This window comes from Rattus rattus, chromosome 3 (genome assembly GCF_011064425.1).
Source record: "Rattus rattus isolate New Zealand chromosome 3, Rrattus_CSIRO_v1, whole genome shotgun sequence".
Lineage (NCBI taxonomy): Eukaryota > Metazoa > Chordata > Mammalia > Rodentia > Muridae > Rattus > Rattus rattus.
This window is the reverse complement of record NC_046156.1, coordinates 122128295-122151152: the sequence shown is the minus strand read 5'-3', so window position 1 is coordinate 122151152 and position 22858 is coordinate 122128295. Positions and strand designations below refer to the sequence as shown.

The 22858-nt window shown below is 43.4% G+C and overlaps 1 protein-coding gene across 2 annotated transcripts in view; it reads left to right on the top strand.

Annotated features, from left to right (window-relative positions):
• Usp13 (ubiquitin specific peptidase 13) overlaps nt 1–22858 on the top strand; it is a 103814-nt gene that overhangs the window by 49893 nt on the left and 31063 nt on the right. For both annotated transcript variants that reach the window (XR_004387385.1, XM_032898534.1), the window contains exons 7-12: nt 4709–4803; nt 6223–6410; nt 10750–10821; nt 11137–11230; nt 18418–18543; nt 21296–21449. Coding sequence is in view for 1 of the 2 variants with exons in the window: in XM_032898534.1 (XP_032754425.1) it covers nt 4709–4803; nt 6223–6410; nt 10750–10821; nt 11137–11230; nt 18418–18543; nt 21296–21449 (729 nt within the window). In the remaining variant the exon portion in view is untranslated. The remainder of the gene's footprint in view (nt 1–4708; nt 4804–6222; nt 6411–10749; nt 10822–11136; nt 11231–18417; nt 18544–21295; nt 21450–22858) is intronic.

Here is a 22858-nt window from a genome sequence, read left to right as displayed (position 1 = left end):
CAAAGTCAGGGCATTTGTTTTTTAGGTCATAATGAGAACCACTATTGCCAGTCTGTGCGCTGTTTATGTCAACTTAACCAGTACATTCTTTCCCTGTGGGAGCTGAATTATATTTAGAAGATTGCTTGGTAGACATGAAATCTAAGGTTGTGCATTCAAATATCCAGTGGTGTCTTGATCTACACCTCCCATCCCCCACCGGTTCCTTTCCCAAAGAGTTGTACCTGCTCAGTGAGACCCTCTTTGTCCTTAAAGCCTCTACTTATGGTTTTGCTTTCCCAAGAAGCCCTAACCCACCAGGCTAGGCCAAAATGATGGCACACATCATAAAAATGGACCCTGTATCCAGTTCCACCCTGGGTCCCCATGGGTACAGACAGCACAAACAAAACAAGAACCAGATTACCACACAAACCAGCCAAGCTCTCCAGTGTGGGAGGAGGTTCTTGTCAGAGTAAGATGAGCTGAAGGTGGGAGAGGGTTTTAGTAGTTCCATCATGGAGACGGTTGTTTACATGGCAAGGCTCTTTTGTGCCAGGTTGACAGCACACTGATGGTCCAGGTGCACAGAGCTGTTCGTTTGACTGGATGTGCTCCCTGCATGACTTCTCACCTAGGCCTTCGTCCTTTTGATTGTTTTCATCCCTGACCTGAGCACAAGGACCCTTCTGTTTCTCAGAGCCTACTGTGTTGGGGTCAAGGCCTTGATTACTTCCTACTAGCTTTAACCTGGCTTATCCCCTTCTGGTGTGTGGTAGCACCTTGTGCTGTTGCCCAGTGGAGCTTTTAAAAGACCCTGTGTCAGTTAGGTTAGTGAGGGTAGCCAGGGACCATCTTTGTTGTCCTCTAGCTCTGCCATCTTATCTACCTCCCTGGGCATATTGGTGGCTCAGCAACGATTTGTGCAGTGAATAAGTAGAGGAAAGGTTTGTATTGATATTTGACATCAGCGTAGGTTTCCCCTGCCTAGGGATGGTCCTGTGCCATAAGCATGTGCATTTTGTGTTTGTTTTGCTAGTGCGAGCATCTTCTCATCTCAGCTCTGTTCTCTGTGGGTGGTAGATGGCTTGTGGGACACAGGTAGCTCTTGGTGACCAGGTGCTATGGATCGGTCTGCATTTTCTCAGCCTTTTGCTGTTCTTCTTGGTGTGTGACTGTGTCTCCGGTTTCCTCTGTCCTAAGCAGTGGAACCACCTGGCAGTTCCTTTTTGAGTGGGAGGACTTCTTTGTGGTTAAGAACTTGTGTTACACAAATGAACCTCAGCTAAGATGGTGTCTGTTGTGGTCTATTGAAGTCTAGCATTACTGCCAAGACTGTTTGAGATACTAGGCTTTAAAGTAACAAGAGGAGGGACCCTGCTTATCTTGCATAACATTGCACCTTCATATCTCTGTGTATTTTGTGTTCACTTGTGTTTTTTAACTATAATCAATGAGTGAGTTAATCAATGTGGCCGAACAAGTTTGATTAGTCGTCTGTGGATCCTAGAACATACTCTTTAATTAAATTGTAGGAATTATAAACTTAGAATCAAAACAAAAGCAGAGTCTCAAGTAGCCCAGGCTGGCCTCAAACCCTATGTAGCTAAGGTCAACCTTGAACTCGTGAGATTTCTACCTCTACCTCCCAAATGCTGTGATTATGGGTGTGTTGTCATTGTGCTGGGTTAATGCAGTGCTGGGAATCAAACCAGAAGGCTTTGTGCATGCTAGGCAAGCATTTTACTAACTGAGAGACACCTCCAGTCCATGTTGTATTTTCAGTTAAAATATTACAATCAATATGGGAGAGTAGAAAAAAGCAGAAAAAGGAATCTGGGTATTCAACCATTGTTTTGCAGTTATTTCTTACAGATCCCTTTCTTGCTTCAACCCTCAGTCCCCATGTCCATTTCTGCTTATAACCTGCTCGTCTATCTTTTTTAGAGATCACAGCCTCAGGCTCTTTGGCTTAGCTTTTCACTGAACCAGAACCCAGAGTCACTGGTCAGCTAATACTCACTGAGCACTGTCTGTGCTAGCCCAGGAGCCTCTCCCTGGGCACCATCACTGTGGCTTCTGGCTTAGGCTTCAGGCCACAGCAGGGGGTGTGGAAGCACTCTGCCCAGCAGTGCTTACAGGATGAGATAGCTCTCCAGCTAAGACAGGTTTGCTAAGCTGAATTTGGAGATAATGTGAATTTCCCAATAAAGACACAGAAGGCAGTGCCTTTACCCCCAAGTCTACTCACATCTGAACATGCGTGTCTCCCTTGTACAGTTCTTTGTTATTGCCATAGGACGATTGAGTTAATTTTCAGTTTCTTGTATGGCAACTCTTTAAATTGTTTTTGTTATTGGGATAAGACAGGATTATCATATTTGACCAAATCATGTGACATCTTTGGACATTTAAGCACCTGAGATAGGTGCTTATTTATTTATTTATTTATTTATTTATTTATTTATTGTATGCAGTGTTCTGCCTGCATGTATGCCTACAGGCCAGAAAGGGCACTAGGTCTCATCAAAGATGCTTAGGAGCCACCATGTGATTGCTGGGAGTTGAACTCAGAACCTCTGAGAGAACAGATAGAATGGTGTCTTCTTAATGTGAGAAAACTTAGTAAGGGTAAGAAACATTGGAGGCAGCATGGTTTTTATTTATTTAGGGATCCCAGGGAATTTTCACTGGGGGTGACGCTAGGAGTTTTATTATTTTCTAACAGAGCCATGACAATTAAGTTTTCAAAAATGTCTGACCACTTGAAGAGAGCAGAGTAGAAGTGCCTTAGGACTGCCATTTTCATGTTCTCTCAAGTATTTGCTATTTTTCTATTTCTTCCTACTTAAAAATGTTAGTTCAGAAAACATTTTATTTATTTATTTTTTTATATATTTAACTTTTGTTTCTACTCTTTTCCAGAATCTTTCCACTTCCTTTGCGGGTCTTTGAAACTCCTCCTCTACTGTCTTTGGGATAAAGTCTAGTTTTTTCTTATTGTGACTCTTTTACCTTTCATACAGAGATGGTCTCAATGTGCCACATTACTCAGCCCTCTGGAAACTCTCTTAATGGAGTTGGGGAATTTCATCTTTTGGTTTTGATTTTGAGAGAGCTTGCATTACAGTAAAGAAGGTGTTGGTGAAGACTACTACTCACATTGTAAAGAGTAGGAGAGACATCTCTACACCAACCACTCTGCTTTTAACAGGAAGACCACCTTCCTTTGGGGTCAGTGAGTCTCCACATACCTTGGTTTAGGTCAGAGGATCACCCTAGCTTCATAGCGTCTTCATGCCCGCCATCTGTCAGTCCTTCACAGTGTCCCAAGGAGCACTATACTCTCTTAGACAGTGCAGGAGAGACTGTCATGAAGAATGACATCTTTGTAGCTATTTTTCTTAGAATATTTTATTTTCCGAAATTTAGAAGGAAAGAGACTGTGGTTTGGGGCCTCTGTTCCTAGACTGTGCCTAGATGGCACTTCACCAGTCATATCCTGAGATACCTTGAACTTGCTGAGATAGAAGGAAGGAGATGGACAGGAGTGAGACACTGGGGTTCTGGGCCACATGTGAAATGTGAGGAAAAGCCACTTAGCCTTTATGAGGCTCTCCAGGGACACAGGACACGTGGACTCCTGTCCCTCCTTGCATTGCTGCCTCAGGACAGATAGGGCTCTACCGTGTGTCTGAAACTGTCTCTGGGCTCTTGTTGGCAACACAGAGTTTGATTTGATAAGGCCGGGGCTCAGAGTCTGCATTTCCAAGTAGCCTCAGATACCTGGTGCAGGGTCTGTGCATTTGATGGGGCTCCTCTAAAACATTATGCTATCCTGTGGAATATTAATTTCCTCAGGGTAGATGCTGCCCCCCAGCATCGGGGCATCACAGGGGACTAGCATTTGAGGCCTCCCCAGTTGTTTGCCTCCTCAGTACCGGTGTGGAGTCTTGGGGTAAGTTGTGTCCATTGCCACAGGTTTGGTGTGGGCTTCAGAGTGAGCATATCTCTTCAGTCCTGGAGCAAAGGCCATGAGTGGTCACAGCCTGCCTTTATTGTAGTGTCCTGGGTGATGGATTCGTCATGTTGCCCACCTTAGTTCTGGTGCGAGCAGGGTGAGCATGCTTGCCTCTTCAGTTCTGATGTGCGCTGCTGTGTGAGCACATCTTGGGAAGCTGCACAGGTCTGCATTCTCGCTCCTGTCTCTCCCTAGTTCTGTGAATTATAGACACTGAAGACAGAGAGATGGGCAAAGGGGAAGGGGCAGCATAGGACCCCAAAGCCTACATGACCACTTCTCACCATCCAGCTGCCCCTCAGGGCCTGTACCCTGTCTCCCCCGTGGTTCTTCCTGTCCCGGCAGAGAACTGTCACCCTCTCCTCCACCCACTTTTCTCTTTCCTTCCTGACTTTGGAATTATGCTGCCATGGGTTGTGGTTATAAAGCTGAAAGGTTAGGTATTCATACTGATCTCCTTTTAAGTTATCTTACATCCAGCTATCCATCCTCCGTCTGCTTTAGGGAACTCAATGTTTCTTAACTGTGTGAAGATTATTCGTGTTTACAAAATGTGTGTACTCGCTGTCTAGTGTTTGTGGCCTCCTGGTTGGGTGTTGTGAGTGTCTTCTCACTGGTGCCAACCCTCCTGCAGGCTCCATTGGCTAAGCCTAGTGTTGCATGGAAGCCACATACAGACCTCAGTGCTGTTTTCTCTTCGTCTTCCAGATGTTTATTCTTTTCAAGAAGAGGGGCCTGTTTCGGATCCTCATTTGGCCAAACACTTAGCACACTTTGGGATTGACATGCTCCACACACAAGGGGTGAGAAAACCTTTTGTCTCTAATTCTACACGGGGTTAGTGATGGGTAGGGGCGGGGTCTTTAATTTGTTTAATATGGACTTAGTAGACTTTGTTTTAATTGTTTCATTACTTTGTTGAATTTAATTGATTAGCATTTTGCATGGGTTGCCAGCCTAGAGTTTTGTTTAGTCGTGGTTTATTTGGGGGGAGAGTGGTTACTTGCAAATTTTTTGTTTCCTTTAATGGGTAGTTGTATGAATCCCTGTCCTTTTCACTAAAGGGAGAAAGTACGAGATGATGACTTTAAAATTGTATGTGGTGTACATCACTATAAGGAACTTCCAGAAGGGAGTGAGGGCTGCTGGGTAGTGGGTGGAGTAAACCGCTGAGGCTCTGCTTCATTGCTTGTTTCAATGTGACGATGGAGGACGATGGAGTATTTTTGCCTGAGAGGCCTGTTTCAGTGCCAGGCTGTGTTCTCTGTCTCCAGGTCAGCACTCTGTTTTTGTGCTCTCATGCTGTTTGGTTATTTCTCATTGGTACCCATCTTTTCACTTACCCGTCCCTTCCTTTCGTTCCTTTCCTAGGTACGTCCACACGTCGGCAGTTCCGGTTCACCCTCCTCTCTCCCTGACTTGCCTTTTTCTTTACTGTAGGCCTTGCTTTGAGTTTTTGTGAGAGCCTCAGGTAGCCTGGGCTGGCTCCACTATGGAGCCCAGAATGACCTTGAACTTCGGATCTTCCGGCCTCAGCTCCAGAGTTCTGGGCTTCCAAGTGTGAACTATGCCCAGGCTGTGCAGTGCTGAGGACGGAACCCAGGACTTTTCATGTTCTGCTCACACTTGGGCTTCATCCCTCATTAGTTGACTTCTGTCTCCTTCTTTCTTGTTCTTTCTCTTTCCTGAAAACAAAACCAAAATAAAAAAGAACAACAAAACACAAACACAAAACAAAACAGCAACAACAACAGCAACAACAAAACCCAAAGAAAAACCAAAACCTTTTCATGTTTTAAAAAACTGTGAAGGGCTGGAGAGATGGCTCAGTGGTTAAGAGCGCTGACTGCTCTTCCAGAGGTCCTGAGTTCAAATCCCAGCAACCACATGGTGGCTCACAACCATCTGTAATGGGATCTGATGCCCGCTTCTGGTGTGTCTGAAGACAGTGACAGTATATATATATATAATTAAATCTTTAAAACATTGTAGTAAAGTATTTATAAAATTGCTTTTTAGCTAATTTCAAGTATGCAGTTTTGTGACATTAAGTACATTTACATTCTTATGTAATACTTATTGTCTCTTAATGTCTTTAAATACGTTATTCATCTTTTTTTATGTCTTTGAGGAAAATGGCAGAACTACCCATTACATCAGAAAAAAGTTTTGATTGTGAGTCCTATTTAAAGCCCTTTTCTCTCTCTTTAATGATGTCCCAGACAGAGAATGGGTTCCGGGACAATGACATCAAGCTGAGAGTCAGCGAGTGGGAAGTGATCCAGGAGTCAGGAACCAAGCTGAAGCCAATGTACGGCCCAGGGTACACGGGCCTGAAGAACCTGGGCAACAGTTGCTACCTCAGTTCTGTCATGCAGGCCATCTTCAGCATCCCAGAGTTCCAGAGAGCGTAAGTGGGCGCCACTGCTGATGGCCACTGTGCTGCCAGTCTTCCCGAGCTAGTCTGCTCTGTGTTAGGGGTATACCATTGCTACTACATCATGGTGGGAGTGTGGCCTCTCACCCCGAGGCCCGACTTTGCTCACCCTGCATTACAGGGTCAGGCTAGAGAGAGAGAGCTTGGAGACTGAGCAACTGTTGTGCATTTATTCCTATGGACGATTTTAGGTTACTATTTTTTGTTAATGATGTGTCTCTGAGGTGATGGCCTGGGCTGCTAGGTGTGGGTCTGCAGTGAGGAGTGGGTGGAAATTGGAGTTGATCAAGCTCCTAGAGATTGGCATAGTGTTTGATATCACTGCTTCTTATGTGTGGATGGTAGCTTTAAAATCATTCATCTTTATGAGTTGGAAAAGTTGATTCTTCTCGCAGACACTCTGGGTGTACTGATTTAGGGGGCCTCCTAGTTCTGCAGGTACACGGTTCTACCCCCGCCCCCCATTAGTTGCTGTGTCTGTGGGCATTTTCTGCTTGGGCTTGTGCTTAGGACAAGAAGTCTAACAGCAGAGGAGTTTACAGTCGGTAGGTTTCCACACCAGGTTAAAAGTGGAATTTAACCTGTTTAAATTTAAAATCTATTATACCCAGATAGACTGACCAACAGAAACAGAAAACAAGGTGGTATTTTACCCGAATGCAGCTGAGGTCTAGTAGTTACATAGTGTGTCATTAAATGTACATCAGGTCAGATAATCTCCTCCATCCTCTCAGAACCATTTATTGATGTTTTCTGGCTTTGAAAATACATTGTCAATTTTCCACATGTACTCTTTAATTTTCTAGGAAAGGGCCAGTTATGTTTAGGTGTGTGTGTGTGTGTGTGTGTGTGTGTGTGTGTGTGTGTGTGTTCAAGAGTAAACTCAAGTGTCTGGTATTTGACTCGAGGGAACACACAAAGTTAGACATTCTGTAGAAAGGTATAAGAACTTAGTTATCACTGTGGTTTACTCATGAAGGGGAAGCGAAGAAGGAGTCAGAGGGGACAAACACCACTGACAGATTAGTGGGAAGGGTGGAAAAGAGGCACAGAAAGTGTGAAATTCCAGCTTGGGAAACTTTTTCAGAGGCATGTATCATGAATCATACTATTTTTATAAATTTTTACCTACGTTTCTTTTATCATCTCTTGAATATGGGCTAATGAAAGTTTATCTTACATGATAAATATACCGGTTTCTTTTTGACATACCTATGAGATGCCATTTTGGAAGGTGACATATAACTATTATTTACTTTAAATTATAATGGAAGAAACTTGTGCTCTTTCAAATTTCAACATTTTTACTGCTTTGTTATCTAGGAAAAATTAACTCTACATTGTGAAGTGTGACAAATAATTAACTTTGTACATTTTTCTTTAATGAACATGTAACTTATGCCTATATTTTTGCATGTGAGATTTAGACCTCTCTCTATTCTTGATCAATTGGCCCCATTACTTTGGGACTTTGATGGCATAGTGTCCCATGACCAAAAAGCAAGTGGGGAGGAAAGGATTTATTTGGCTTATACTTCCAGAATATAGTCCATCGTTGGAGGAACTTGGGTCAGGAAGTAAAGCAGGGCTTGAACCTGGATGTAGGAACTGTTGCAGAGGCCATGGAGGGGTGCTGCCTAATGGCTTGCTTCACATAACTTGTTCAGCCTGCTTTCTTATAGACCCCAGGACCACCAGCTCTGGGATAGCACCACCCACAATAGGCTGGGCCAGTTTCCATGATCACTAATTGAGAATATGTCCTACTGTGGATCTTATGGAGACATTTCTTCAACTCAGGCTCCTTCCTCTTTGATGACTCTTGCTTGTGTCAAGTTGACACACAGAACCAGCGAGTACACATAGAGCATAGTGGCAATAATGTGTGACAGACCAGAGTCATTCATGGGCGCTTTGTGTGGTGTGGAGAGCTCCCACTGACTCCTCTATAGGCACTTCCGCAGTGACTTTACATCTACACACTAGGCTGCACTTTCCAATAATGCCACTGACCCCAGGCTTTAACAACATGTGGCCTTTGGGGACAGGCACCCAAGTCTAGTGCATTTCCTGTTTGGTTATTGGTAATTGTTTGATGAAATTGGTGATGTGACAATTCAGTGCATAAGCATAGCTCTCATCTCCAGAGGAATGCAGATTGTTTACTCTAGAATTAAATGTGTGATTATGTCCAAAGAACATGTATTCAGGTTCTGCCAAAAGACAAGCTCACTGTGCACTGATCATGTGAGATTTTATTAGTTATAGAACAAAGCAAGTCATAAATCCAATATGTTATTAAGGACCACAGGTAGACAGGTCACAGCAAAGAGCGGACATCTCTGCTATAGGTATCAGATACTGTCTGATGACATTTTAGCTTTGGGATTTGTGGAAGCTAACAGTCTACTAAGAATACATTGTCAAGACCCTAATAGTTATAGGATGTTAGGTAAGATGTATGACATGAGTGGGCAATGAATGGCTTTCAGAGGAACTGAAAATAGCCCAAGATGATTTAGCTTTGGTCTGTTACATTTTAAGTCTCCATAATCTTTTGAGTTCAGTCATTTGCTGGCAAAATCTGTAACTCAGGTACAGCTTTTCCTTTTTCCTGGGACTTTAAGTTCACAGATGATATGAGCCCGTTCATTTAGTAGATATGCACCAAATATTTCCCACGTCAGACACTACTCTGTTACTGTAGATACTGTCTACATGGAGTCCCTGTAGAGTACATGTTAGTATGACTCTTGAGTCACAGATAATCATGAAGAATATAAACAAACTGTATAATTCCAGCTAGCAATGGAAGTTAAGAAGTTGAGCCATCAGCAGGGAGCTGGGAGGGTGATGGTGAGTTGCCATTCTTCCTTTTGCCCAGTCTGGGGAGGAGGCTTCTGACAGACCTGAGGAAGAGTTACCAAGCATCTGGAAAGAGACAGCGATAGCCTGGTTTTGAAGCAGGGGTGAGGATGGTGAGTAGCTAGAGCTACTGGACAGAGGGAGAGAGCTTACAAATGACATCAGAGAAATGGGCAAGGGTCACAAGGTCAGAGGTCAGCATGGGCTAGAGAGTGACAGCATCCTGTCTCAAATAAACTACAACAAAACAACAACAAAAAGCAGAGCAAGTGACGAGGCAATGAACTGTGGAAGTGGAGGGGGTGACATGTTAATAGCAGATGTCAGAGTTAAGGCTACCACTGCTTTGTTAGGATTGTGGCCTGCTGGGAGAAAGGGTAGCCAAACAGTGACATCCTGCAAAGTTTCAGAACTCAGTTTTGGAGCCAGGCTGGGTGTGTGTGCATGTGGGGCATCTTGGGCTCTATGGGTAGGTGACTCGGATGCTACCTAGGAAAGTGGCACCCCAAGTTGTTATTTCTCTCATGGGATAATGGCAATGTCAACCCCTTGGTCATAGGAATGTAATGAATAACTCCTCAGCCACACTGGAAACCTTTTCTCAAGAAAGCCTTACCTCAGGGAAAGTAGTTAGGGTAGGTGTCATTGCTGATACCCTCATTTTGAAATTATTGACATGATCCCAATAGTACAGGAAAACGTCACATAAATATTTGCTAAGATAATATAGCAGATATCTATTCAGGATGAAGGTGAAGGGCTTGGCCATGACTCCAACAAGGCCAAGCAGAGATTTCTAACAAAGAGCATGGGCAGGCTTAGGGAAAGAGCATCATTGTGAGGGAACATAAGGATACAGCTTTCTGGACAAATTCCACTCAGATTATTGTTGATGTTAGGACATAATGGTCTGTAACTGAGGATGGGGACTTTCAATAAAGTGATGGAGCAGAATTCACAGGCAAGAAAAAGACTCTATAAAGACAGAGAAGACTGCAGCTGAGCTAGGCAGAGTTCAGGATATACTCATCACTGGCTGGGGAAGAAGGCTGTCAATAACCTTACCTATTTTGTGTGGGACAGGGTCTTACCCTGTTGCAGAAGAAGGCTGGCCTTGAACTTGCAACCTCTTGCCTTAACCTCTCTATTTGCTGGGTGCTGTTTGTTTTTGAAGCAGTGATTGTGACCACATGGTTTCTGATACATCAGAATGATTGCAAGGGACTATTGGCAGAATTCTAAATTTTATGCTTGTGTCTCAGGTGAGGAGATTGGTACATCTGACGGGTACTGCTCTAGGGAGGATGGAAGCTTCCAGATTTGGGGATGACTCACGAGTCTACTCTGAGGGAGAAACTCAGGAAAACCTTTCCTCAGTTGGGTGGCCATAGAGTGACAGCTTGCTTCTGTTGTCCTATTATGTAGTGACTGTGCTGTTGTCTCCTAGGTATGTAGGAAACCTCCCAAGGATATTTGACTACTCACCATTAGATCCAACGCAGGACTTCAACACACAGATGTAAGTGCCCAATGCTGTGTTTTAAGTTTCTGGTGGGGTGTTTGCATTGGTTACTGCTGAGTTGAAGGCAATTCTTTCTTCTTCTTTATTTTCTGTATTTTTAAGTGTTCTAGAATGGGTGTGTGTTACCTTTATAAGAAGAGATTAATAAAGTTATTAAGTTCTGAGGAAACTTTGAAAGTGAAGTCAGAATACCAAGCCATTTGTGAGGAATCCGGATAGAGAGGAGCCCCGCTACAAGAACTCATGGGTCATCTTCACATCTCTGTGGGAAAGAGCGGTGGCCTCTTTATTGTCTGTCTCTCTCCTGCCTAGGACTAAGTTGGGACATGGCCTCCTCTCTGGCCAGTACTCGAAGCCTCCGGTGAAATCTGAGCTCATTGAACAGGTCATGAAGGAGGAGCACAAGGTACGTGTCCCCGAGTGCCAGGGTTGACATTGGTTAGTGGTGTGGGATTCCACGGGTTAGCAAAGGGCTATTGTAAATTCAGTGAGCTGTCAGGATGCCCATAAGTGGGAGCCTTGTCCCTGTCAATGGTAATAGAAAGGCAGCACCAGAGTTCCTACTGTCTTGGGTCATACAGAGGCCACATGTGTGCCCTCATTCATGATTTTCTCAAGGCAGAGCTGGGACTGGAAGCACAAATCTTAAAAACTATCCCCTCCCCCCCCATTTCCAGTCGGGGCCTGTTTTTGTTTGTTTGTTTTTTCTGAGACAGGGTTTCTCAGCCCTGGCTGTCCTGAAACTTAGTCTGTAGACCAGGCTGGCCTCAGACTCAAGTAAATTTGCTTGCCTCAACCTCTCAAGTGCTGTGAGCAAAGGTGTGCATCATCATTGCCCAGCTTGTGGGTTTTTTATCTTAAGTTCTAGATGTTTTTGCTAGGTCCCCTGTCTCTGTCCTTTCCTCTCTCCATCTCTTCCTTGCCACTCCTTCCCCACCCGCTTTCTTCCTTCTAGAAAGATTCTCCCCTGTAGGCCAGAGTTACATTACTTTTCCCGCTGAGATATAAATAGCATGTTCTTACCGAAGGTGGAGCGCCCACAACAGACTAGAGTAATGGTCTGTCCAGCTTTGCTCTGGTGAACCAAGGAGTTTCTGGGAGAGTACTTAGAGGCATCAGGATGAGAGGAGTGTGGATGCCTCAAAACCAGGTCACCCCAGTAAGAGCAATGACTTGGGCAAGCAGCATCCCTGTCCAATTTGCCGACAGCTCTATTGAAGAGCTTCCACTTCCTCAGAATTGTTTATTGCTTATAGGACAATGAGTCTTGTAAGTTTCCTGAGCTTCCTGAACTTTACTGGCCAGCCTTGAATTCTTGATTCTCCTTGTTCAGTTTCTAGAATGCTTGCTACAGGTTCCCTTTTGTTAAACCACAGCACATGGCTTTCTCAGCCCCCTCCTAATCCCCACCCAAAGCTGAGGATTAGCAGTTTCTGCTAGCATCTTGCTGTTGGAAAGTTATAAGTGGTTTTCCAGCGTGCTCAACCGGGAAGGTTAGTTAGCTACTTTCTAATTGATAGACGAACTGAAAGTTGGACTTGATGGATCTCCATGTGCACCCTGGGCTGCTATTTCTCCCTGGACTTCCCTGTTACACAGCTCCAGAGGGAACTGCTTGCAGCCTTCTCTTTTTTTGATTGGTGCCCTATGGTAATGTGCAGTGCATGTCTGTGTAGCTGGATTCAGCATGCTTTGAGCTTATGGCCACACACACCCATAATGAATGAAACCCAGACCCACCTCCCCACCCACTGTGTTCACTGTTCACTTAGTGCTCAGGCCTGAACCGTGCTGGGTCCTCTGAACCGAGTTTGTGACCTCTGTGCTCCCGGGTTAGGTCAGCTGTCCTTAACTACTGTGGTAATTTAAGAGCAGAAGTGAGAAGAGAGCTCACACTTGGTCATATAGAGCCAGCAGTTGGAGGAGGTGGGCAAGGAGGAAAGGAGGATGAAGGGAGTGTATCCACAGAGGTATCTAGATGGGGAAAGGAAGTAGGTTAGGAAGAGGGGAGGGAGGGACACAAATGCTTTGCTTAGAGAACCCAAGAGATGAGATAAAGAGAACATGTCTTCTCAGAGAGCCTAGTTACCCAGCATTGCAGTATAAAGCTATAAATCTACCAGACCGTCGGGGGAATCTTCACTGCGGACACAATGGAAGGTGTGTTTGGGTAGGGGGTGGATCACCCAGGCTTCTCTATCTAGCTTCTATGGAATTTTGAAGGAATGATGATTGATTTTTTTTTAAATGTGTTTTGATCTCATTATTCTGGGACATCGTTCAGGCTGTGCTGGGCCTTGGGTAGCTTTCATGAGGGCAGCTTCTGCCTTGCCCGGTAGAGTCAAGGAGTCTGGTCCTGAAGGGCAGAGTGGCTGAATGCAGCTCATGGACCCACAACCTCAGGTGGCTGCAGGTGTGTGTGTGTCGGGGGGCACTTTCAGGAGTTAGCTTTCTAATGAAGGCAAATCTGTGTTTATTTTATGACCATTTTTATGCTTTTAGAATCTTCTTATTTAAGGAAGTGTAAACTCTTCAGGTTAGCAGTGTCTGGCAATAAAACTGCATTTGGCTACTATCCTGATGTCCTTGATAGGCAAGTGGGAACCTCTGCTCTGTCTGTCTGAGGTGTGACTGTGCCTTACTTGGGCTGTGTTTGGCTGCTGAATGTGTTTTCTTGGTTCAGACATCATATCCAGGCCCTCGTCTGTTGGTGGCAGCTGGAGCCCACTGGCAGATCTCCTGTACATGGAAGGGCATGGTTCCCAGCTGACTCCAATCCCTGTGACTTGTGACCTGTTTAATGCTCCTGGCATTTGGGTTTGTGACCTTTCATCTAGATGACTTAGAAAACCCTTCCCTGTAGTGCAGAACCAAGACCCAGTGGTCTAGAAAAGAGGATCCCAAAGGGCTTGGGATGTTTAATTGGTAGAGTGCTGGCCTAATGTGCTTGAGCCCTGGGTTCCAGTCCCAGCCTTGCATAGACCAAATGTGGTGGTACAGGACTGAGATCCCACCACAGAGTGCCACAGCTCTCGAGTCTCGGGACATCAGGGAATGGAGCCGATAAATGAGACAGACTAGAGTCACATGAGATAGTCAAGTTTATTCAGAGCATCAGACAATTTATACTCTGAGGGTTAAGAAAAAAATCAGATGAGTAAAGTTCTCACAAATTCAATCTCTGTACAATTACAAGAACAAGACACATGTGGCAAAAACATGTTTTTCCACAGAGGTATATAAAGTATAGTTTCAACATCTAATTGAATAGTAACAGGGAGCGATAGTGAGTAAACTGAAGTAAACGCGCTCCTATCTGCTATACCTGGGAGGAACAGGAAAACACATTCCAAGAACAATTCTGTGTTTTAAAGGAACCCAGGACATAAGAGTCTTGTCTTCTTTTCTTGGACTTTTCTCACAAACACTCAGAATTCTCTTCACATAACTGCATTACTAGACTCTGACGAGAAAGGAGGCAGAAGCAGGAGGATCAAAAATTCAAGATACATGGTGAGCTCAAGACCAACATGGGCTAAATGAGGCTCTGCCAAAAACAAACAAACAAACAAACAAACAAACAGACAGACAAAGTTAAAAGAAAAAAAAAACATGACCATGAGTTACAGTGCGCTTTCTGACAGTGGAGAGAAGTTCTTGTCTATGGGGTGGGTACGGGAGTAGATCTTTGGTTTTACATCTATATGGCTCCTGTGACATTCAGGGTAGAGGTTGGATTGAACTTGTGTGTGTCTGTGTGTGTGTGTGTGTGTGTGTCTGTGTGTGTGTGTGTGTGCCTGTGTGTGTGCGCGTGCGAGCGCGCGTGTGCGTATTTGTTTTGTTTTATTTTGTAGTCTTGGGCATGTCCTGGATTTGATGTAGTTTTTCAGATAGACCATAGTTCACAGTACACCTCTCTACTTCTATTAACAGTGGAGAGGTGGAGGGAACTATTCTCTGCTGGTAGCTCACATCACACCATGCTTGTTGAGGGCCAGACTCTTCCTGTGTGGAAACAGAAATCCATGCAGAAAGGTCTTGCAAAGGTAGAACACTGTGGACTTTGGAGTTGCCTCAGGCCATTTGGTGCCTGTGCAGCTGCTGTTGACAACTGCATGATCTTGCTCCAGCACTTGCTTGGATCGAGCATTGCAAGTGTTCAAATTGCCAGCTATGTATGACATTAGCATGGACTTTTCACTTCTCACCTCTGCCTTTTGTATCTTGGTGCATTTCTGATAGATATGCATCCTGATATAAAATCATCTGCTACAGACCAAGGGAAACCCTAGACTTTTTAGTATTATCTCCATTAACCATTTCATCTATAAAAAAAGATTCCCAGTGTCTTAGTTATGGGTTCTATTGATGTGATAAAACTCCAGGACTGAAAGAAATTTGGGGAGGAAAGGGTTTATTTTGTCCTACACTTCCAGGCAACAGTCCATCCCTGAGGGAAGTCAAGACAGGAACTTAAGCAGGGCAGAAGCCTGGAGGCAGGAACTGAAACAGGCTATGGAGGAATACTGCTACTGCCTTGTTCCTCATGACTTGCTCACCCTGCTTTCTTATACACTCTGGGACCATTTGCTCAGAGGTTGTACCATTCAAAATGGGCTGGGTCTTCCCTTATCTATCACTAATAACGAAAGTGTCTTATCTACAGGCTTGACTATGGGCCATTCTTATAGAGACATATCTCAATTGTGCTGGACTCTAAGTTTGTGTCACATTGCCAACCAACACCATTTGTGTGTCTAATCGACAACCAGTATTTGAATTTTTTTTTTTTTCCGGAGCTGAGGACCAAACCCAGGGCCTTGCGCTTGCTAGGCAAGCACTCTACCACTGAGCCAAATCCCCAACCCCTTGAATTTATTTAAGAGAAGATTTTACTTTTATTCATGTTTGTGTGTGTTTGTGTGTGTGTGTTTGTGTGTGTGTGTGTGCGTGTGTGTGTGTGCACACTTGTGTGTTTGTGTGTGCATGCATATGTAAGTGCTAGTAGGATTAAGTGGTTGTGAGCAGCTCAGTATATGGTGCTGGAAACTGAACCTGGGAAGAGCAATAGGCACTCTTAGCTGCTGAGTCATCTTTGCAGCCTAGTATTTGATCTGTGCTCTACCATTCGTTCTTGATATTTATTTATTTATTTATTTATTTATTTATTTATTTATTTATTTATTTATTTAAAGCAGAGGCCCAAACCCAGATTCCTCTGTATAATGGACAAGTGCTTTCCAATCTTTTTCTCCTGCAAATAGCATGTTTGAAGTAGTTGTGTATTCCGCAAAACAGTGTCCTGGACAGATATCTGATTCCCAAATTAAATCATTTGTAGGTTTTACATCATCTGAGCTAACCAGTATTTTTCGGTATTGAGAGGTGATAGGATTTTAGCTTTAAGCATGGGGCTTTGCTTTACTTTGTATTTACCTTGTGGGCAAACAGAACATTCTGTTTTTTTTTTTTAAACAAGCAAAGTACATTTCATTCACATACATAGAAGACAATGGTGTTTCTAAGTGAATCAAAACATAGACACAGTGTCTTTCCAGGATGTTTTCCTCCACCATGCTATTCCATAGCTATAATTAGCCAGCTTCAGTCTGGTTGTTTTAAGTCAGATGATAAAACAAACAGGGGAGGAGAAGACACTGTCTAGGATACAGCAGTAGCACTTCTGCGGTTGGGCTTGAAGTGTGGCTGCAGGAGAACGAGGCTGCCAGTAGAACTTTCCATTCACAGCACTGGTATGTCCATGCTGCCTTCACTCTGAGCACTGAACCATTCCTATCGGGTCAGTTATTTAGAACAATAATACTACAGACCTTTCAGACACTATAGTGCTAAAATTGACCAGTGACTTTCTTGTAATCTTTTGTTAGGGACAGGTTAAGATGTATGTGTGGTCAGAAATATCGTCAACGATTGCTCTGATGTGCTGGAAGCCTCCCACTAGCTATCTTCTTCTTTATTAATTAAAACACTGGGCTCTGGGCAGGGAGCGGACACTGTCTGGCTGTGTGCCTTCACGTTGTTGCAAACTCATGCATAAGCATTGAGAGAGAGTCTGAGCACTGTGGTCCTCTCTCTAATTTTAGTTGGTCTCATTTTTACTTACTGATGGAGAAGATAAATACAGTTCCCTAGTCACACCACAGGTTCTCTTGGTGGTTTCTATTTTGGAGACTCTGGGCCACCATTTTACAAAGTGAGTGGTCAAGAGGCAGCTTTCAACCAAGATAGTGGACTTCGTGTCCTGCTCACCCACCGTCCTTCCTCTGAGTCCATCTCAAAAGGCCTTTTATGTAAGGTTTTGGTATGAAGGTTTCAATATGTATGTGTCCCTCTGTCCAATCATCCATACACATACATGTATACATATGTATCTATATATTTTTAGACAGTCTCATGAATCCCAGGCTAGTCTTCAACTTGCTATGTAGCTAAGGGTACCATTGAATTTCTACTCTTCTTGCCTCTACCTCCTGAGTGCTGGGATTGCAGATGTGTATCACCCACCTGCTTTCTGTGGTGCTGGGATGGAGCTTTATACATGCTAGACGAGCACTTTACTGATTGAGCCAACCATGCTCACAACGTTTATAGAACAGTGTCTGGTATATGCTAAGTACTCTGCAGATGCTGCTTTTTGTCATGGTTCACTTTTTTCTTCTCATTAGAAAGGTAGAATTCACAGTTAGACCCAACCAGCTTGCCATTCAGACTTCAAATGTATATGGGGGAGGGGCTGGCTGCTGATTTCTTAAATTTAGTGTTTTTATTTACTTATTAACTCCATACACTATATTTTGATCTTATTTTCCCCTCTTTTAACTCCTCTCGGGTCTTCTTTACCTACCCAACCTCATGTTCTTTCTTCTTTCTGTAAAAACAAAACAACAAAACAAAAACCCAAAGTCAAACAAACAAACAAAAAATCCAGTAAGACAAAATTTTAAAACAAAACAAAACAAAACATGGAATTTATTTTGTGTTGCTGTCCACTCCTGGCCAGAGGGCCTGCCCTGGAGTGTTGTTGATAGATCTAGTCATGCTCCATTGAAGAACACTGATTTTCCTCTTATCTGCAAGTGTCTTTGCAGACGGTTTCTGTGTTAGAGGTGGGACCATCCATCTACTTCCCTCTCTCAGTGCTGATTTCACCTAGGCTGAGCCTAGGTGAAGTCTCTGTGAATTCGTATGTGCATCAGTCCTGCTCTGTCTGGAAGATGCTGTTCCCTTCGAGCCATCCAGCTCTTCTGGTGCTTACAATGTTTCTGACTCCTCTTCTGTATAGATCCCTGAGCCTTGAAGGGAAGAGTTTGACAAAGACTTACCATTTAGGACTGGGTGCTTTATAAAGTCCCTCACTCTCTGCCACTGTCCAGTTTTGGGTCTCCACATGATGGGTACAGATGGTTAATCACCAGCTACGGCAAGAAGCTTCTGTGACGTAGGCTGAGTGAGGCTCTGATCTATGAATATAGCACTATGTCATTAGGAGTCATTTTATTGCTATGTCCCTTTAGCAGAATGACAGTAGCAGGTTCTTTGCGTATAGAAGATGATTTTGTCTTTATACTGCAGCCTCAGCAGAATGGGATCTCTCCACGAATGTTCAAGGCCTTTGTCAGCAAGAGTCACCCAGAATTTTCCTCCAATAGACAGCAGGATGCCCAGGAGTTTTTCTTGCATTTGGTTAATCTGGTAGAGGTAAGTCTTTAGAGCATCCATTGGGGTGGTCAGAAATGCACCAAGCCACTGTGGTGATGGCTTGATCAAATGCCCCCTTCTCTTCACCTCAGTTGCTCACTGGGCCTCTTGCTATGCAAACTTGATATGGCAGTCACTTAAATGGGTTTCAGGTGTTGCTGGATTGTATGCCTCTCATGCTGCATGTTATATCACTTTGTTTTGTAAATTAATAAATTTATTTCTATTCCTGGCTAACTTCTAAATGAAAGACTGAGGCTAAGATTTTTTTATTCAGCTTTAGCATAATTACTGAGGGAATTACCCTGAATTTATTTTTTGAGTACTAGACTGGCTACTTCCCCAGCTGCACTCCCCAGTACTTGCTGTTCAAGTCTCTCCTGGGTTATTTCTGCTCCAGCAGTCTGTCCACACGGTCCGTTTCCTTAGGCATGTGGTCCTGGTCCATCATGTCTAATGAAGGCCTTCTGCTCTCTCCCTCTTCTTCTCTTTCTCCTCTCCTCTCCCTTCTTCCTCCTTTCATTCTCCTTGTGGTCCCTATCTGTGACCCCTTTCCCGGTAACCAAAGCCCTGCCTACTGTTTTTCTCCCTAGTAATTGGCTATAGCCACTTTTATTTAACCAATAGTTTTAAATTGGGGAGCAAGTTTTATAGAATGAAGGCTGGTATATGTGAGAATTTGCTTGTCTGTGGGCAACCAGATCTGAGAGTTTAAAATTTAGCATTTCTATTTACAGCACCAGACCAACCCCCAACATTTCTCCTTTTTGTTTAAATGAAAAGGCCCTTATATCTCTTATAGTAAGAAATGACATGTAATAAATATGAAACAATTATGAAAACTATTAGGTAGGAGTTACATTTATAATGTCCAGTCCATTTGTATTTGGTAATTTTGGATAAAGTATTTTATTATCTATCTTAACTTGGTGTGTTTAGAGTTCTATACCTAAATCATTCTCTATCATAACTTTTATTCTAACTTAGATACATTTTCTTAGACCTAAAATCATCTTTTAAAATTCTAAACAACTTAAGCTTAATTGTGAGACTATATCTATCTAGTCTTCAACCCCATCAGAGATTTGAGAAGGGATAAATATTACCCGAGTATGCAGGAAGTACAGGCAAACAGCTTCCAAAAATTATAGAAATGACAGAGAAAGTTGGCTGCCTGAGCATTCCTCCCAGAATATCTCTAAAACGTTGTAGCATCTATCTTAAGCCTTCTGTCCCAGAATATTGGACAGACTTTTCTGTGGAGCAGGAATTATGAAGGTCAGCTTAACCCTGTCTTGGCAGAGTTCAGCAGTTGACTTTCCTGCATCATGTTTGCCCATTTCCTGCCACATTTTGTCTGCAGTTGGAGCAAGGGCAGTTGTTTCCAGTGGCAGCTTGCTATCTTTGAAGCAAACTCCAAATGGAGGTTCTCTTATTCTTATATCTTCTTTCAAGTAGAATGGGGTAATGCCAGGAGCTGACATGTTTCATTGTCAAAAAGGCTTTAAATTAATAAAAGCATCTTTAGATGGCTTATTTGATAACTCTATGATGTTTTTAAAGACCATGTATCTATTCTTAGCATATGTGACTAGGCAAACTTTGTTTTTAGTTATGTATTCTGTTCAACCTAGGAAGCCTATTTTGTGATCTTCTCCTTAGTAATGGGTTGTAACCACTTTTATTTAACCAATAGTTTTAAATTGGGGAGCAAGGTTTACACAGCAAAGGCTGGTGTATGTGAGAATTCTCTTGGGGAGGGGAACACCCATAAAGAAGGGGAGGGGGAGGGATTAGGGGGATGTTTGCCTGGAAACCGGGAAAGGGAATAACATTCGAAATGTAAATAAGAAATACTCCAATTAATAAAAAAAAAAAAAAAAAGGCAAGCCATGAGCATTTAAAGGTTGGGTTTTTTTTTTGTTTTGTTTTGTTTTTCTTTGTTCATCAAAAAAAAAATTTAGCATTTGTATACAACACATCAGACTAACTCCCAACAGTGTTTGGTCCCTTGTCAGAGCCCCTTGGAAGCCTCTCCAGGTACTTAATACCCAGGTACCACGCATGTGATCCCACTTCCAATGCGACAGAGCTGAATCCCATAGAAGCCATAAAGAATTCCTCAAAAAAGCCTTTCATTCACCTTTAAACAAAATGAAACAAATAAGCAGCCTTCCCCCTAGTTATGAAAGTGTTTTGTATGGGAAAGGGAGAAAACTCGGAGGAGAAAATCAGAGCTGCCATAGTAACTTCCATAGTAGCAATTTGTGCTGTTAACATTTTGGCAGTTGACCTTTCAGTCGTGTGAATTCTCTGTGTTTGTGAGCAGTGTTCTCCCTTAACTTGTTGGAAGGATATTACCATATCCTTATGTACCCTAATACAACATGGTTTCTTTATATATATATAGTTTACATCGAATGCATTTGAAATTGTATCAAATATACCTTGATTTTTCCCAGGACAGTTTTTTTTCTCTATTTCATTACCTTCTTTTCCTTCCTTCCTCTAATTACCCCCATGCCCGATTATTTGTCTTCTATTCTTTTAATGGCTTTACAATAGTACTACCCAATCCCTCATTTGGGGCCATATAATTAATTTATATATATATAAATCCCAGTGTCTTAGTCTGGCACACTCTGATAAAGCTCGGTAAAGCAAGACCTTGATGCCAGAATCACAGTTATACTAGTTATTTTCATAGCTTCATTTCCCTGCACCTGCTAACCTGGTATTATCTGACCTTCAGAGGAATCGCATTGGCTCAGAAAACCCAAGTGATGTTTTCCGGTTTTTGGTGGAGGAGCGAATTCAATGCTGTCAGACCAGAAAGGTCCGCTACACAGAGAGGGTGGACTACCTTATGCAGTTACCAGTGGCAATGGAGGCAGCAACCAACAAAGGTAACAGTCCCCCAAGGGAAAAGAACCATGTGTGTCTCTATTCATCGAGACCTGCATCAGAGATGAGGTCTCTCAGCGCAGGCACTGAGACGGGGCTGCGTTTGGGTTGCACCACTCCTCCCATCTTTTTTAAGTCACCACGTGACTTTCCATGGAGGGTCAAAGTGTATGCTGGCAGGCTTTGTAGAAGTGCTGTAGATAGGAGCTAATTTGAAACCCCGAGAATGTGGTTCATGGTTAGGTGGGAGTCAGCATAACTGTGGACAGGTACTTTGTGTGTACAACGTTTTCTCTTGTCATTGGTAATGCGCTGTGGTGTGAAGCTTGATGGAAATGCCTCTCCGCATGTTAGTTAGATGTGCAATCCTGGGAAGCAACCGAGCTTTGCTTTCAGCCAGGCCTTCTGGAGGTAACTGGTGGCAGACACAAGTTTGTAGCAGCAAGACCCAGTAGAAGATTTGGACTTTGAAAAGGAGAGGAGCCTTCATGTAGTCTTTCCAGGGCATGACTCCTCCCTATGCTGTCAGTCTGAGCTCACAGAATGGATAAATGATGGGTGGATGGATAGATGGATGGTCTTCCTTATAGATAGTGTCTTAGAGAAGAAAAGGCAAAACGGCTGTTGTATAGCTCATGTTTGGGTTCTTGCCATCTAAGTAAAGGTCTACTCTATGAGTTTCTATGGCTACTTTTTGGGGGACTTAATTTACTGTGATATTGGAAAGTAATGATTGTTGTGTGTAGCTTGCTAAGGGTAGCAAGCTGAGATCCAGAAATGGTTTGAGCTACCAGCTCTTACCCAGATTCTCTTGAATCCACAGATAACACACACACACACACACACACACACACACACACACACACACACACACACACACACACACGTGTGTGTGCCAGTTAATCTTAGAATGCCTTCCTAACTCAATGACTGAGCACTGCTAAAACTCTCTCCTGCCACCCCAGACATAATCAGATAGAGTGACCATAGGCCACTCCAAACCAAAAACTCACAAGGCTGGTTGGCTTTATCTCCTGCAGCTATGCCCAGCTCTCTTCCCACCCCCTCAATTCTGCTTGTGACTTCCCTCACAATTCTTAGTGTCCCACCCTACCCTCAGTCATTGGTCACTGGTGTCGTTAATGATAGATCAAGAACCAATTGGGGAACGGGACCTTAGCATCGGAACCAACCTCTACAGATGATTCTGTTGATTTAAGAGGAAATTATTTTCATTTTTCTGTAAGTACATACAGCTCTGGACTACATTTAGATTCGTGCTCATTATACAACACATGTAAGGCTGTGAAGTGAGTGGTTTTTTGTCTTTTGAGAATGATGACTGTCTTATTTTTCCTTTTGTTGCCATAAAGTGCCTGGCAAAAGGGGGAGGGAGGGAGGGAGGGAGGGA